The 16,567-nt window shown below is 40.4% G+C and overlaps 2 protein-coding genes across 2 annotated transcripts in view; one reads left to right on the top strand and one right to left on the bottom strand.

The window, feature by feature from the left end:
• Positions 1-16,567, bottom strand: part of LOC145981630 (ELMO domain-containing protein 3-like) — a 52,490-nt gene that overhangs the window by 20,092 nt on the left and 15,831 nt on the right. The window contains exon 5 of the mRNA XM_083115011.1: positions 65-186. Within this exon, the coding sequence (XP_082971137.1) occupies positions 65-186 (122 nt within the window). The remainder of the gene's footprint in view (positions 1-64; positions 187-16,567) is intronic.
• On the top strand, positions 2,421-12,986 carry LOC145981543 (uncharacterized). The gene is made up of 3 exons (XM_083114853.1): positions 2,421-2,564; positions 8,881-9,034; positions 12,638-12,986. Exons 1-3 carry the CDS (start codon positions 2,480-2,482, stop codon positions 12,894-12,896), a joined length of 498 nt encoding a protein of 165 aa, XP_082970979.1. The 5' UTR covers positions 2,421-2,479; the 3' UTR covers positions 12,897-12,986.

Here is a 16,567-nt window from a genome sequence, read left to right as displayed (position 1 = left end):
ACCCATCACACCCCAGGACAGAACTACTGCTACAGAAAGCCAAGATATGTTCTAGCTTACTCACCTGAAATCCGATCTGCTCCCAATGGGAACCATACAGTGGACAGTCTATCATTGTGCTTGTCAATTTTTTGTAAATTGTCTGCAGCATTGCTCGGTGAACAGCACTTTCATAATCAAGTGGACCTGAATAAACACAACACTAATTAAAAATTATCCTTAATATTTAACATTTGGTTGAAATTCTCACTTTCCTTTGCAAAATCTTAACACATTCAATGATATGCAAAGAGTCTATTCAGAGGACACTAGAGAGATGAGGAAGACTGCGTCTCATCAAACTTTTTACATGTGAATTGTTTATAACTGAAGGCCGATGGTATATTTCAAATATTGAAAAATAACAATAAAACATCTTGCAATACTGATGATCCTTTTCCATTGTCAAGACACACCAAGCATTGTCTCCTTCTGCCCTATGTGAAACAATAATTCATCATGAGAGACAGCTTCTTGTACAAGAAAAAACAAAACAATTCATTAAATTAGGCACACACAGGAGACGTACTATGTAGTTTTTTCAGGGAAAAATGCAGGCTTAACCAGGACTTGAACCCGGGTCTCTGGCATTACGCGCAATTGCTCTACCACTGAGTTACCAACAGGCCCGTAGCCAGGCAGGGGCACGGGGGGCAGCTCTGGCACTGAGGTCAGCCCCCTTGACATTAGTAAAACTATTTACGTAATTTGTTTGAAGTGAAGAGTGAAAATGTAGACAGCAGATATTATTTTGCTCACAACTTTGGTGAAGGATAAATCACAGAGCATGAACAGCAGCTATTACATTCGTTCATCTTACTTATAAGAAGAAGTTTAAGTAGCAGCAAGTATTTAGAAGATTCTTTAGACTTTATAGAAAGTTCTTCCATATTTGTACCTTCGTTGCCCCTGTTGCGACCTCCCATTTATACAGAAATCTGTGACTTTGACGTCATTATGCAAATTCCCTTCTCATCTACGTCAAAGGACAACAGCTCCCAAGTTTTGGGAACGAAGGGGAGTTTTATTGTTTCGGCCGGGGAGTGGAATGTACGCTAGGCACTATGATTGAATATTGTCCATTTTTCCTTGTGTGATATAAATATCTGTATCATCAAACGTAGTATGGAGTGTGTAGTAAGGGATGATTTCAGTAGCAGCCAATTAACACTTCAAGCGATATCTTAAAATATATAGAAAAATGTAGTATTTGTGTGATATTTATAAACTTCTTGTAACTTAATGACCCCCTACAACACACACACACAATTTAAATTCATTAAACAATGCTAAACTTTTGAAAATGGACTTGGTTTACCAAGCCCCCCCTGGAGATCAATTCTAGCTACGGGCCTGGCTTTGTCTGATTTTTTGCTGGTGCTAATACACCATTGTATAACTTCAAAATTTTGAAGTGTCAAAATAACAGATTATATGCGTACAGCGCTTCTGGGAGATAGAAGATGTGTGAATTATTGGAACCATTGGAGAAGAAAATAAAAAGACCCCCCTGTAATAGTCTCTCATCTTCCACTCAACCTTTCCCTTCCAAGTCACAGTTCGTGCAGCGCCAGCGAAAAATCAGGCAAAGCCAGGCCGGCTCAGTAGCTCAGGGGTAGAGCAATGGCACGGAATGCAGTAACCTGGGTTCGAGTCCTGGTCAAGCCTGCATTTTTCGCTGAAAAAACTACGTAAGAAAAAAAGCAAAAACGAAAGACATAACTATTCTCAATAATAACATTGGTTGACATGAATAAGTGGTGACAACCTTAATATAATTACCCTGCAATTGGTATCAACTGAGCTAACTTCTAGTTACTGTGTGATGGAAAATAAATATCCATCACAATTCTAAAGGTTTCACTTTATAAATGGAAACTCAACAAATCAGCAGATGGCATTTTCTGCTTGATGCTATTGCCTCCTAATCAAGGGTCTTTTTGGGTTAAGATTCCTGATAGTAGAATTCTGATTGGCCTAGCTGTGACTCCCAGTATTCATTTATTCATAACCCCACACTTTGATGGGTGGTATAGAAATTACTTATTAAAACCAGCAAGCTAAACTTAATTTTTCAGTTAGGTTTGTCACAGGTTTTATCCTTTGTATCACATCTAAAAGTATCAGGCACATGGAAAAGGAGTAGCAGTTATACATAATAATTTATTTACAAACAAGATACATGAGAGAACATGCACATCAATTACAATTACTAAAAATTATATTAAATGGTTAATCACTGGATATTATTTTTATCTTCACTATACTGTTCACTGTTGATTCAGTTAGGCTTATTGTATACCTTTTACAAGAATGGCTGCAATCAAAACAATGTCCCCGTTTCTATAGCTTGGCAAATTTATATTGTTAAACAATTTACTTTATTTTTGTATCTAATATATCAGTTGGATCTGCTGATTTGATTTGTGTCTATTTTAACATGGAATCATACTACAAGCAGGCTATTGATAATTATATTCCATTTACATTTGGAACGCTCAATCCTTATGTCAAGAAAATAGTAGGTGAGAACATAATTTTATCATGTATTCATATTTTAACTATTCTAAGCCTTCAAAGCTAAACAATCTCTTTGTTGTATTGAAACAATATCTCAATTCATTAGCAAAATTAAGTGTACAGTATTCAAAAATTCATTTAAAATTGAAAAAATTATAAATGTGGGAAAATTAAATAAATTTTCTTTGGGTTCCAGACCATTTCATGTTATACGGTTGCTCCTTAGCAATGCAAATTAGATATATTGGGTCAGACCAGACAGGCAAGTTGAGTTATTTCTGGTTATGTTATATGCCACAAAGTTTGGTTAGGCTAGTTTAGATAAGGTTACTTTTAGACTGATAACATAGGTTAGGATATGCTGGAATTTTGGTGGTTTGAACATTTCAGGTAGCAATTATATTGCTTTCATGTAAACATGCTTCCCAAAGTTAAGCACACGATGGTAAAATCAACAAAAATGGAAAAGTAAAGCTTTGATTAACATGATGATGTTACATTTGAGTCATTAACATAATGGTAACAATTCGTTATATCGGAGACACATTAAATCGGATATTTTGTGTTTCACATGGTTCGTACTTACCAATTGTGTATTGCGGAACATAGTTCAAGGTGCCATTATTTTTGTATCATTCTTTTGAGCATTTTTTTTATTCCTTTCTTCGCTTCTGTAACACACAATATGGCAGGCACATTTTGACTCACGTTGTGGGTATGCAGTGTTTCCAACCTTCTTCACTGAAAAATACCTACTATCGTGTTCGTCACGTGTGAAAATTTTACATTATGCAAGGGTAGCTGACGGATAACCCCACGAACCATTTCCGGATAGCCCCACGACCCATTCATGGATAGTACGACAAACCATTCACGGATAGCCCCACGACCCATTTCTGATAAGGTTAGGTTAGGTTTGGTTACGTTAGGCAAGCATAGTAAAAAAGGGGGGTTGGAAACACTGACAGGGGCTTACGTCAACAAACATACCCAGCATGCAGTTCACGTAGCGAAAGCAATGGCAATTGTGCATTGGTGAGATATTTCTGTTGAAAAATACACCATATTCCGGTCAAATATATTCCACGATGAAGGAAAATACCTCGACGAACGTTGGAAAGCTTGGAGAAACTCATTTCCGTAAGTAGTTTCTTCTGTAAAAATGAAGAAATGTGTCTCCGATATAACGAACTGTTACCAACATAATTACGTTTAAAGGCAAACAAACCAAACAAAACCTACAGTAATATGGAATGCGACCACCCCGGACCTTCACACAAACTTTACAATGATTTTCCATGCTTTCAATGAGGTGATCAACCATCGCAGATGCGAGCAATGGCCATTCCTCCATTAGGGCAGTTCCCAACACTCTGAGACTGGCTGGAGGAGGAAAACGTGCAGAGACAGCATGCTGGAGAGTTTCCCAAAGGTTTTCAATGGAATTAATGTCAGGGAATATGCCTTCCACTCCATACGTTAAATGTCCTCACTTTCCAGGTACTCGTCAGCGATATTGGATCGATGGGGACGGGCATTATCGTCCATAAGGAGGAAATCAGGACCAACTGTTGCAGCGTAGTCTCACAATGGGGTCTAGGACTTCATCCTGATACTGCGTAGCCGTCACAGAACCGCCTTTAAAGATGTGCAGATCGGTGCGATATCCCATTGAAATTCCAGCCCACACCATGGTGCTGCCACCTCTGAATGCGTGATGTTCGATGATGTTCTTGGCCTGATCGCTTGTGCCTTGTTCTCTCCAGACGCTTACACGCTTATCGTCTGATTCCAGGACAAATCTGGAGTCGTCCGTGAACAGGACGTTGCACGAATCTGAGACAGTCCAATTGACATGTTGACGACACCACTTTAATCTCGCCCCTCTGGCTTGGACGGTTAGTGCAACACAAACAGGTGGTACTTGGGCGTACAATCCCTTCTTGTGGAGCCTTCGGTGCACAGTACTGGCAGATATTGTCATTACCAAGTGCCACTGCAACCATGGATGTAACAGTTGTGAGTTTGCTCATCGATTCCGCTTGGCTACTATAGCAATATATCGATCATCAGAGGGGGCGGTAACCCTTGGACGACCGAGCACAGGTCTCCGGACAACTGTTCGACTTGTTTGGAATTGTTTCCATAATTGAGAAATTACCGAATGATCAACGCCAAAGAAAAAAGCGACACCTTTGATTGACTGTCCTGCTTCAATGTGTCCGATAGCACGCCGGCGCTCACTATCTGTTAATCGTCTTCTTTCAGCCATAGAAACACTAATATTATCAAAAATAATCCTACAAAAGTTATAAACACTTCGTATCAGCTTTTAAATTCACCTTAGACCCTTTAGAATGCTGGCATCTTCAACAAAAGTGTGATGATTCTTGCACAAAATCCTCGCTTTTATGCTATTTCAAGAGCACAGATTAAGCATCTAGGTACAGATGATTCACTCTCTACTTACAAAAATGAAGCTACACATAAAAACTGACATCTACATCCACAGTGATTTTCAGCCACACAAATTCAAATACGCTTTCGAAAGTTTGCATTGCATGCTTAACTTTGAAAACAGGAAAAACCTTTGCCAATAAATAGCATTAAATATTTAGATTCTGGTTATTAAGGCTTGCAGAAATTACAGAATAATGTGATTCTGCCATTTATTGGAAGGCAGTGTATATTAAACACTAATGTAAAAAAGTAACTGATTGTGTATTTTCCTTTGTTCAATGTTTTAACATAAAAACACATGTCTTTGTCAAGAGCAAAGAATGATTTAAAAATGTAATAATGAATAATAAATAACAAAACAATCATAAGCAGAGATGTCCATTTGATTTCGGCCTCACAAGCTCAAGGTTGGCCTGTGGCCTCAGCCTCTGAGCTCGAGGTGGGCCTCGGACTCACACAGCCTCAGATTCCAAACTCCATCTCAGCCTCCGAGCTCTAGGTCGGCCTCACACAGCCTCAGCCATCGAACTCAATTTTGGCCTCTAGCCTCACATGGTCTCAGCCTCTGAACTCCATCTTGGCTTCCTACGTCACAGCCTCAGCCTCCAAACTCCTGCATCACACGGTTTCAGCCTCCAAACTCCATATTGGCCTCCTGCATGACATGGCCTCAGCCTCCAAACTCCATCTCGGCCTCTGGTCTCACATGGGCTCAGCTTCTGAACTCAAGGTCACCCTGGGCCTCACAAAGCCTCAGCCTCCAAGCTCAAGGTTGGCTTCACACAGTCTCAGCCTCCAGCCTCACCCTCTGAACTACATCTTGGCCTCCTGCATCACATGGCCTCGGCCTCCAAACTCCATCTTGGCCTTCTGCATCACATGGTCTCAGCCTCCAAACTCCATCTTGGCCTCCTGCATCACATGGCCTCAGCCTCCAAACTCCATCTTGGCCTCCTGCATCACATGGTCTCAGCCTACAAACTCCATCTTGGCCTCTGGCCTCACATGGCCTCAGCCTCCAAACTTCATCTTTGCCTCCGGCCTCAAACAGCCCTCCAAGCTCAAGGTCACCCTGGGCCTCAAACAGCCTCACCCTCCAAGCTCAAGGTCACCCTGGGCCTCAAACAGCCTCACCCTCCAAGCTCAAGGTCACCCTGGGCCTCAAACAGCCTCACCCTCCTCCAAGCTCAAGGTCGCCCTGGGCCTCAAACAGCCTCACCCCCCCTCCAAGCTCAAGGTCACCCTGGGCCTCAAACAGCCTCACCCTCCAAGCTCAAGGTCACCCTGGGCCTCACACAGCCTCAGCCTCCAAACTCCATCTTGGCCTCCTGCATCACATGGTCTCAGCCTACAAACTCCATCTTTGCCTCTGGCCTCACATGGCCTCAGCCTCCAAACTTCATCTTTGCCTCCGGCCTCACATGGCCTCATCCTCCAAGCTCAAGGTCACCCTGGGCCTCAAACAGCCTCAGCCTTCAAGGTCACCCTGGGCCTCACACAGCCTCAGCCTCCGAACTCCATCTTGGCCTCCAGTCTCACCCTCTGAACTCCGTCTTGGGCTCTTGAATCACATGGCCTCAACCACCAAACTCCATCTTGGCCTCCGGCCTCATATGGCATCAGCCTCTAAGCTCAAGGTCACTCTGAGCCTCACACAGCTACAGCCTCAGCCTCCAAGGTCAAGGTCAGCCTCACATTCTCAGCCTCCAAGTTCCATCTTCGCCTCCTGCATCACACAACCTCAGACTCCAAACTCCATCTTGGCCTCCAGCCTCACCCTCTGAACTCCATCTTGGCCTCCAGCCTCACCCTCTGAACTCCATCTTAGCCTCCTGCATCACACGACCTCAGCCTCCAAACTTCATCTCGGCCTTGGCCTCACACAGCCTCTGCCTTGCAAGGCTCTTGGAATTCGAGGCTGCTGGATAACTCTGGGACTGGAACAACAATGTAGTACATAATGAAGTTGAAAAATAAGTTGGAATGTTTAACGAAAAGTTACATATGCTTAGAATTTCTTCTAAAACATTCACGTTAATCTTTGTGTGGTTTGCTTTCACTGTTATCTAGATATTATCAATAATTTAATAACCTTTAGCCACAAAACTGTTGAGAAGTGTAGGCAACAGTGAAAGCAAAACTATATTAGATTGAAATGAATGCTCTAGAAGCAATTCTAAGTATATGTAATTTTTCAGATTCTTGAATATCATACTGGTTTTTCGAAAGGAGAAATAAATTATTTATTCTCATTGTTGCTTCCATGTTATGTATTATTATATTAGCAGGCTGTTGGAGATCAAAGTCTCTACAATAAGATACAAGAAGCCTTGGCTCTCCCCACACGCAATTATTTCATCATCAAATGTGCTGTGTATGACATGATAAATATGTACAACCAAAAAGTAGTACATTTTATTTTACATTTATGGTTAAAATAGCTGCTAATTAAAGCTTGACTCACACCATGTGCCAACGTTGTAATATTAAAAGGCATGTAATTCATAAGGTTTTTATCCTTGGCTTCCTCACATATAATATTTAAAACAGGAGCACTTACTGTGTGAAAGCATTAGAAGTATAAAAGTAGGTATGCATAGGAAGTTTAAATGTTGTAGTACTACATGTAAATGATGAAGGGTAAGAAGTGATGTTCCTATGTAAATGTCACAGTTCAAAAATATCTTAAAGTTCCTATGAATACTTCCTATATTTTTAACCCTGCATAAGTGCTCCAATGTTTCACAATTAATCCCTGAAGGGGCCAAGTGAACAAATTCAGAATAAGACACAATGTGCTACAGTACATGGACTTTTTCATACCAAAATGGTTGTGGTTTAGAGTACTGCATCAGACCACTTTCGCTCGCTCAAAACTCATTCGAATCTCCCACGCTCGAGCATGCTATGCTCGATCGAACCGCACTTGAAGTGGAATGATTGGCAACGTCCCGTATTTCAGAGCCTAATAAGCAGCACCGTCAAACTAAAACCCATACATGGAAGGAAATCACTCTATGCAATTACAATTCTAAATCATAATTCCGTAGATTATTATGTAAGGCTCAAATACAATATATATGAAAGTATGCCATATCTACAGACCGAAACGTAAAATGGATACACATGCTGACAGACCTGTCTAAGCAATTACAAATATCGATTTTGTTGTTTTAAGTCAACTTTATGCACAGTAAGGCTAATCGGGACTGGACCTACAGTTTAAAGTGGGATTCGAACCAATTGTGCCTCCACCGAGTATCGAACCCGGGTCCCCTTGATTACAAAATTACAAATATCATATCACAGTGCAAGAAGTACGTGTACATCATTGCTCACTTACCAAAAAGGATAATAATATTCTGAAAAATAATAAAATGCAGTTAGAACATTCAATCGAACATCACTTCAATGTGACAATAATCGTAGAAACATAAAATGTCAGCCTAAGCAGTTTTAGCCCATAATTATCTATTTCATTTTCACATATCTCGGTAAGATACACAAAACTTCATTTTAACATGGAGATGGTGATTATGTTTACTTATTTTTCAATTTCACTTTGTCTTTTACTTCACGATCTATATTTGAGGACCCATTACCATGGACAAATGACAGAAATACGTATACTAATAGGGTTTCAGAGTTCGAGTGTTTTTAGCTTCAGCAGAAGAACTATCAATTCTGTATGCCATCTAGCATTGCCCATGCGAACTATTTGCTACTTGAGCGAAAAATGCTCATTGCAGCACACTATTGTGGTTACGTGAACAATTTACATTGGTTAGACTCTAAGCGACAATTTTTTTTCAAATTGATTTACACCTATAATGTCAGATAAAATATTTGCTGTGCTTTCAGAACCTTATCCGGACTTGGAATGGAAAAACATAGCAATGCGCCAGGCACAGAATCCAGATGCACCGATACTAGCACTAACACCACTGCAATGTGTTAAGCCAGTAGCTCCACCTCCACATTTGGTTCCTTTAGATGTGTTGTCAGTAGTGCCATAGTAAGTATTACGTTCACATCACAAGGTAGATGACCAGAAATGTATATTTAAGGAGTTCTAGCAGAGTGAAATAGAATTATTCTGATATTCAGTGCTACTATTTCCAGTTAATTCATATCAAATAATTTTGTGTTACTGACACTCAACACTCAATACTACCCACACTTTTCATTCTCTCAATTTTCCATTATCTTTTCATTGGACTACAAAATATATTCTCCAATGCTTGTATCTTTTAGAAACTGTTCCCCTGTGCTTAGCACCACACTTTCTTGATCCGGTCGTGAGTGGGGGTGATGTGATCAGCATCACGCCCCTGACCGCCTTTACCCCCCAGGGTTTCCCCCAGGTACCCATGTTATTCGATGCTGGGTGGGCTTTGGGCCGCTACCAACGTTAGAAAAGTTCCCAGATTTGAACCGACCGAGGATCGAACCCGGGACCTATAGCATGGTAGTCAGACGCGTTACCTACTAAGCCACAGCGGCTTGTATCTTGTGTATTATCAATATATACAAATAGAGGTTTTTATCGATAATGAAGTTCGAGTTTTGGGTGATTAATGGTAATTGCTGATTCTGAGGTTCAGGGATGGGAGATAAGGTGTATAAAAGGATTTTTCAATGAATCTAGTGTGTGTGATTCATTGACGAATGCTCTTTCCTTGAGGTAACCTCAAAGTATACAATGACAAACAGAAAGGTCTGATGAACATACAGACCATGACAAGTCACCGTGCCGGGAAAAGACATGGCTAGGAAACATTTTATTACATCACGTTCATTTAATCTTTGCACAACTACATCGTTATATAGGGATGAAAATCCAGTTGTAACAACCTTCGTATACTGATCTGAAATGTCTAGCGCAATGCCATGCTAATGTTGAATGATGCAGACTATTCGTTACTGACCGCCTTAGTGTTCTCCAGTGTTCCGAGAAATCTCGCACCTCCTGACGGCTACTTTTCAATGCCAGACAGGTCGATCAGAAATTTTCTATCCTCACTAGTATTGTGTTCTGAATATGCACTTTCCCATGATGCCTCACATTAAAATAAAAACCACTGTTGCTGTGGTGAAGTGACGGTCACCGCTCTTAAAAACGACTCAAATACAAAAGCACAATGCTGCATATTTCGCTGCTCCATAAGTGCTAGAATGGCACTGTCACTAAAATGGCATCTTATGTGCTGTTGAATGCCACTAAGCAGTGATCCTCCTACCACTGTTGTAAAAATAAAAATATACATTTTCCCTTCTGAACCCTGGGTTTGAAAGGAGGTGCACAAGACTTTAGGTGAATTGGTGTTACATTTTCATGCTATACGATAGACCGTCATTTTTGATTCTTAGCAATTAGGGACCCCACAGAGATGGCCAATTTCCGAAATTTCCCAAAATGTGGAGATGCGAGTAACATGTCATTTGAAGAATGTAATTTCATGGTAATTGCCAACCTATTTGCATCCATAGGACCACATCTACAACCAAATTAAGGGAACAATGTTTATCAGTGACAGATGGTTATTTTGTTCCAATTCGCAATAATTTGTTTTTTAACTGTCGGCTCTTACTATTAAAGGGAGGTGGGGGGAACTTTTTTTACATCTTACTTTTATGTGACAAGGCTATCTCAAACATCTACATATTTTTTCTAAGATGCTTTTTTATGAGCTTTTTCCAAAATGTAGGGACTTGAGTAACATGTTGTTGCAGAGTGGTTCTTCCGTAGTAGTCATCACCTGCAAATTTCAACCTATTTGATCTACATGACTGATACATAGGTGCACGGAGACCCTCCTATTGGGGGGAGGGGGGGGGGGGCAAAAGCCTTGATGAAAGTTCAGTCGGGAAAGAAAACCCTCATTCCATCTCACTGTTTTAGTTCCATTGCATTGATGGGTATATACAAACTGCAGTAACATAGAGGCAGCATAACAAATAAATAAATTGTCTCTGAAATGTGCTGCGCTTCTTTTCCTCCAAATAATTGTGTTCATGCATTTCAGACAAAACTGTTTAGCAGTAAGAGTCTGAAGTACTTACTAGTTATAACAACTCTCTCTGGTAATTTACAATGCATTACAGAAAAGAACATAATTGCGAGCAAAACGAATGAAAAAATTTTTAGATCCATATTTTTGCACTGAAAACAATATTGATTTAATATATTGCACAAAAAAATTCTCTTTAACAATTTTTTTCATTTTCGGCACCCAAGGGCAAATCCCGCCGCCCCCTAGCTACGGCTCTGAACTTGACAAGACTATATGAAAAGGAGAAACTGGGAGCGAAGCAAGCAAAAAAATTTTACGAAATGTATTTTTATTTGTATAAAATTTGATATCGAGGGGGGCAATTTCCCTTTGTGCCACCCTGCAGGTTCTCTTGACCGTCTGGAAGTAATAATGCAAGAAAGACGTGAAAACTAAATCCATCTTGACTATCCTTTTGTCCTGCTACTCTTAGATTCTACTAGTCTTGCTTGTTGTTACCTCAATGTTTAACCCCCTGCATCCCTAGAATTTGATTTCCATCCAAGGTTGGGGAGAGGCAATGCTCACTGCCCCTTCTGTCATTGTGCCACTACACCCCCTTTTCTAACGTTGGAAGCAGCCCCGGCGCCCACCCAGTGTCGAATAACATGGGTACCTGGGGGAAACCCTGGGGGGTAAAGGCGGTCAGGGGCATGGTGCTGATCACATCACCCCCACTCACGACCGGATCAAGAAAGTGTGGGGCGTTACCCCCTCACCCCCTATACACCTTCATGGTGTGGTGCTAAGCACAGGGGAACACTTTACTTTAGTGGTGTTTTTTGAGCGGGCAACACTATTATCGAGGTAATATGCCCCATGGAAAAATACCTTACATGTCCCTCCATTAAAATAAATCTGCGGACGTCCATGATTAGGGGGGGGGGGGTGGCAACTGCCTTCCTGTCCACATGCCTATGGACTGATCCTACAAACAAATTTTTGGAACAGTGTTTATCAGTGTGAGACAGCTAATTTTAATTTAAATGTAGTCATTTGTTATTTTAACTGTCAGCTGGTTATTATTTAAGGATGGTGGGTGAAAGTGGGTTGTTATTACGTGTCCGTGTTATGGGATGTGACCATTACTTTTTTGATTTGTGGGGATCAGTAGCCTGGTGTAAACAAAATTTACAATTCTTTTCCAATAAATTGCTTTCTTATAAGCTTTTTCTTCAAAACATTTTGGGCTGGGATGTCAAGGGATTGAAGAGTCATTTTTTATTATGATTACCTGACAATTTCAAGAAATTTGCATCCATACGTCTGATGGCAGAGCCAGATTCAATAACATTATGTACCTTTTCTTGAGAAAAAAAATAAACTTTTGCAAAAAGTATTTTTAAAAGGCACTAAACATAACTATACTTTTGTTATTCAAATATGTCATACTACTAATGAACAAAAAAAAACAACTATAATACTGTAATTTGTTTTGGAGATACAATGTGTCAAACACCATCACATGTCCATGTTATGGACAGTCGGGACTCGAGAGGTCCTCATCCCTAATACATATGATATGATTATTATTTTACTATTGTATGATACATTCTTCTCCATAGCTTGAAGCAAGAGAGACCACAAAACGAACTGAAAGTAATGTCTGAGCGACACACTCGAACAGCAGAGAGAAGTGTCCTTACTGAAATGATACCATGTGATGGTCGCCCCATTCGCAAACGCCAACCTGACTGGGGAGAAGCACCAGGGAAAGCACCGAAAATGACATTTGAGCCGGAGAAGCACTTCCCAGTAATAGATAGCCCAATGACAAAATTTGTCATAGAATATAGAGTTGCTACTAATACTGACTACTTTTGACCGCATGTATTTTGAGGATCTGGTTACCTGCCAATTGAAATTCGTAAGCAACATCATGCTCTACAAATATGTGTTACACTGCTGTTTTAAATAAATTAACAAAGTAAACGTTAGTTTTATTAAAAAGGGAAAACAGTTATTTTTTATTAAAAAGGGAAAACAGTTATTTTTCTTAACATGATGGAATTATCATGAACCATTTCTGCATTCGATAATAGTATTACTAGGTATGCCCAAATGAAAAGGAGACTACGGTTATATCTAAAAATATTATATTACAGAATATTTGCATTACATAATATGTGAATTACAGTTAATGTGTAACATGATACCTACACATAATTGCCATTGATATTGATGCACTGATCCCAGCGCGTAGGAAGGGAGTGGATGGCTTCAGTGTAGAAACTCCTGGGTTGTTTACGGATCCAGTTTTCCTCAGTGTTCTGCACTTCCTCGTCACAGGTGAACAGTTGACCTTTGAGTGATTGTTTTAAGGGGCCGAAGATATGGGAGTCACATGGGGAAATATCGAGGCTGCACAGAGGATGTGTAAGGACATCCCATTGAAATGTTCTCAGCACGTCGAGGGTCTTCTTGGCCACATGTGGCCTAGCGTTGTCCTGGAGAAGAAATGTGCGCTTGCCCGGGTTGTGGCAAGTCCTTGGTGCTTTCGCGTCGCCCCACATAATGCTGACACCAACGGAATATGGTGGAACATGTGGGACACTGCTCTCCATAAAAGTCCTTCATCCTGCGATAAATTTGTGAAGCATGCTCGCCTTGGATATTGGATTACAGCTCTCTGCGCTCATCTGGAGGAATCCATAATGCACCCGTCCACGCAAAACAACTCTCGCCAACTGAGGAAACAGCAGGCGAAGCCGTTCGCTACACCTGCGAACTGGGACAAACATTACACCAACTATTTACTTATTTACCTTCTTCGATTAGATACAACGCCGCAACAGCAAAGGTCTCCTTTTCATTTGGGCATACCTTGGGCATAAATTGAAGTATGTAAAACACTCAGGTTTAAAATAATTCATCAGGCTTTCCTTGTGGTGAATGACAATTCTCCTGGGATATCTTCCAGATCAGTTTCGAAAAACCTTCCGAGCTTATGAGAGCTACCATCACTCTCATCTTGAGGGATTGAAGACAGAGTGGTGGTAGCCTTGGAAGCCTATCTACAACTGTAGTGGCTCATATATCTTCACAACTCATGCTTGTAGGGTTTACTAATACTTCCATTGTAAATACTGGCTTTACCAGTTTGGTAAGAGAGCCCAAGGGATCTCTAGGGCAATAAGAAGATAAAGGAACATCCCTCTACATTAAAATATGTTACATCATCTGTTTAGTAGAGTCCAGCACAGATATTTCTGCCGTGCGATGCGCGACACAACTCAAGAAGCAGTGTTGCTAATGGAGCAGATAGAAAAATCGCTGCAGTGCGCCGATGCACAGCTGTTACGTACAACAATAAAATTAGAGAATTCAGGTCTATCTAACGTTGAGTTTTAAACGTCATGCATTATACCAGGACTAGGATTAATATGTACTAACAAGTGGCTTTGTATGTATCTACATACATATGGACTAAAAATTCGCAAAATATGAACTAACACATACGTAAAATTACCAAAAATGCTGCAAAGAAGACTTCTTCATACGATTCCTTATTTGAGTCTTCAAACAAAATAAAAAAAATAATTATTTTCCATTGCATTATTGCACTGGCGGCGTTCTAACTGTTCACTCCCAAAACTGGTACGGAACTGCAACGGCAGATAATAACATACCAACGTGTTAAACCGCGACAATTGGACCAGAACACTCCGCCTCAAGCAATATTATTATTTCCTCTCTGTGATCGGCGACAGTCGGTTGCCTTTGTTGTACATTTACAAACGATGCCGGCTTCGAAAACAATAACAACATATACTGCCACTAGACGATAAGCTACGCGGCTTTTTCTTTTTGCTATGAACCAGGGCCGGCGCTAGTCATTTTGCCTCCCTGGGCGGTGGCGGCAGATGCCACTCTATTTCGAAACCCCCCCCCCCCCTTCATTACGCAGGAATGGGAAATTGAAAATCAATATATTCCTAAGTAAAACATCAAAATATAAAATAAATAATGAGACTTCTTATGCTATTTCAAAACTATTAAGCGCAAAAGAATATCTCGCTCGACCACAGTTTTCAATAGGCTTATTTTTTCTTCTCTTCAAATTTTGCCGCCCTGAAAATTTGCCGCTTTAGGGGGGGGGGTGGCACGGTTCGCCCTCCCCTTCCGCCGGCCCTGCTATGAACTTGGTCGCCCATCAAAGCATGGCAATGTTAACACAGAAAACAATATGCATCGCATTAAGCAGCAAAAATGACAGCCTCCTCTATGCCATTTCTACAAGAACACGTGCCGGAGCCAAGAGTTGAAATGCTGTTGGAGCCACATAATTTATTTATTTTGAACAATTCCAATATTATGAAATATGAACAATTTGGGAATTAAACCTGTTGAAATATGTAAAATTAAGTATATTTTCCTTAAATATGTAAAAGTAAGTATTTATTAAAGTTAGAAATATAGAAAAATATTGACAATAAAATGTACCTTAAATCACTACAAACATTACTATTAGCAAAGATATCACAAAATTTCAGCGATATTTCATCAAACTAAAAGTATGTATTTACCTATAAATCCTAGCCCTGATTATAACCAGTAGATAACATTGAACACAGCTATGGGTTCGGTAAATTGTCTACAGTTCAGAGGCACTCGCACACAACGTCAAACCGGTCAAATACTTAGTATAAAATAAAAATATGGTGCTTCCAATCCAACAAAACTCACCGTCACTTTACCTGCCTTTCCCCTTCCGTGACAGAAATAGTGCATCATTATTACAGTTGGCAACACTAGTTACTAGCTAGCCAATGAACATGCACTGCATAAAAGAAGCAACCACTACGCCGTGCTATATTGCCACATTACCGTCCCTGCCGAACGGTGTGAACCGCGAGCTGGAGCGCTATTCAATTGTTTTTAATGATGTTTGCGCGAGTGTGTCCAGGAATGGAATGACAATATGGCAACAATAGCGAAGGTTGGCGAGCATGGTAGAACACGTGATGCTAAGAGAGAGGGAGACGAAACGAAAATTGGTATCTACGCAACGGCAACGGTATGTGTGTTGTACTCTAAGTGTCTTTTCCTATACCTTTTGACCTAAATCCTCAACCAACACGTTCTCGACGAGGCACCATGTCAGGTGTCTGAAAACATCGCTTCAACCTGAAGAAGGAGGTAGTATAGCCTTCGAAACGTAGTTCGACAAGCTCACACACGTAAATTACTGATTTTTAATCTTTTAACCTTTAGTTGATATATGATATATAGTGGTTTGAAAATTGCATTATTTTCCTTCTGTAAATTTCCTTTAACTAAATAGTGTCTTTGTTCGTGAGCTTGTAACACTGTAACAAATCAACAGAAAAGGAAAATATTTTATTTTTGAACACGTGTCACATGGTCCTTTAACATATACGTGGGTTAAGTCATAAGTCATGGCAACTATTGCAACCATTTTTTTTTCTCGCGAACAGGGGACAATACGAAAAATCTAAGATATACGTTTGAAAGTGTATGGAATGTACTTTCGA

Source organism: Lepisma saccharinum, chromosome 29 (assembly GCF_977018435.1).
Source record: "Lepisma saccharinum chromosome 29, izLepSacc3.1, whole genome shotgun sequence".
Classification (NCBI taxonomy): Eukaryota; Metazoa; Arthropoda; class Insecta; order Zygentoma; family Lepismatidae; genus Lepisma; species Lepisma saccharinum.
The sequence above is the reverse complement of the archived record's forward strand: the minus strand, read 5'-3'. Positions and strand labels throughout refer to the sequence as shown.

What these genes read in the sequence shown, in the direction of transcription:
- LOC145981543 (XM_083114853.1), top strand. Translation starts at nt 2,480, where the DNA reads ATGGAATCATACTACAAGCAGGCTATTGATAATTATATTCCATTTACA. An exon ending in TTATGTCAAGAAAATAGTAG is followed by an intron (nt 2,565 to 8,880) that starts GTGAGAACATAA and finishes CTGTGCTTTCAG; the next exon opens with AACCTTATCCGGACTTGGAA. An exon ending in GTGTTGTCAGTAGTGCCATA is followed by an intron (nt 9,035 to 12,637) that starts GTAAGTATTACG and finishes TCTTCTCCATAG; the next exon opens with CTTGAAGCAAGAGAGACCAC.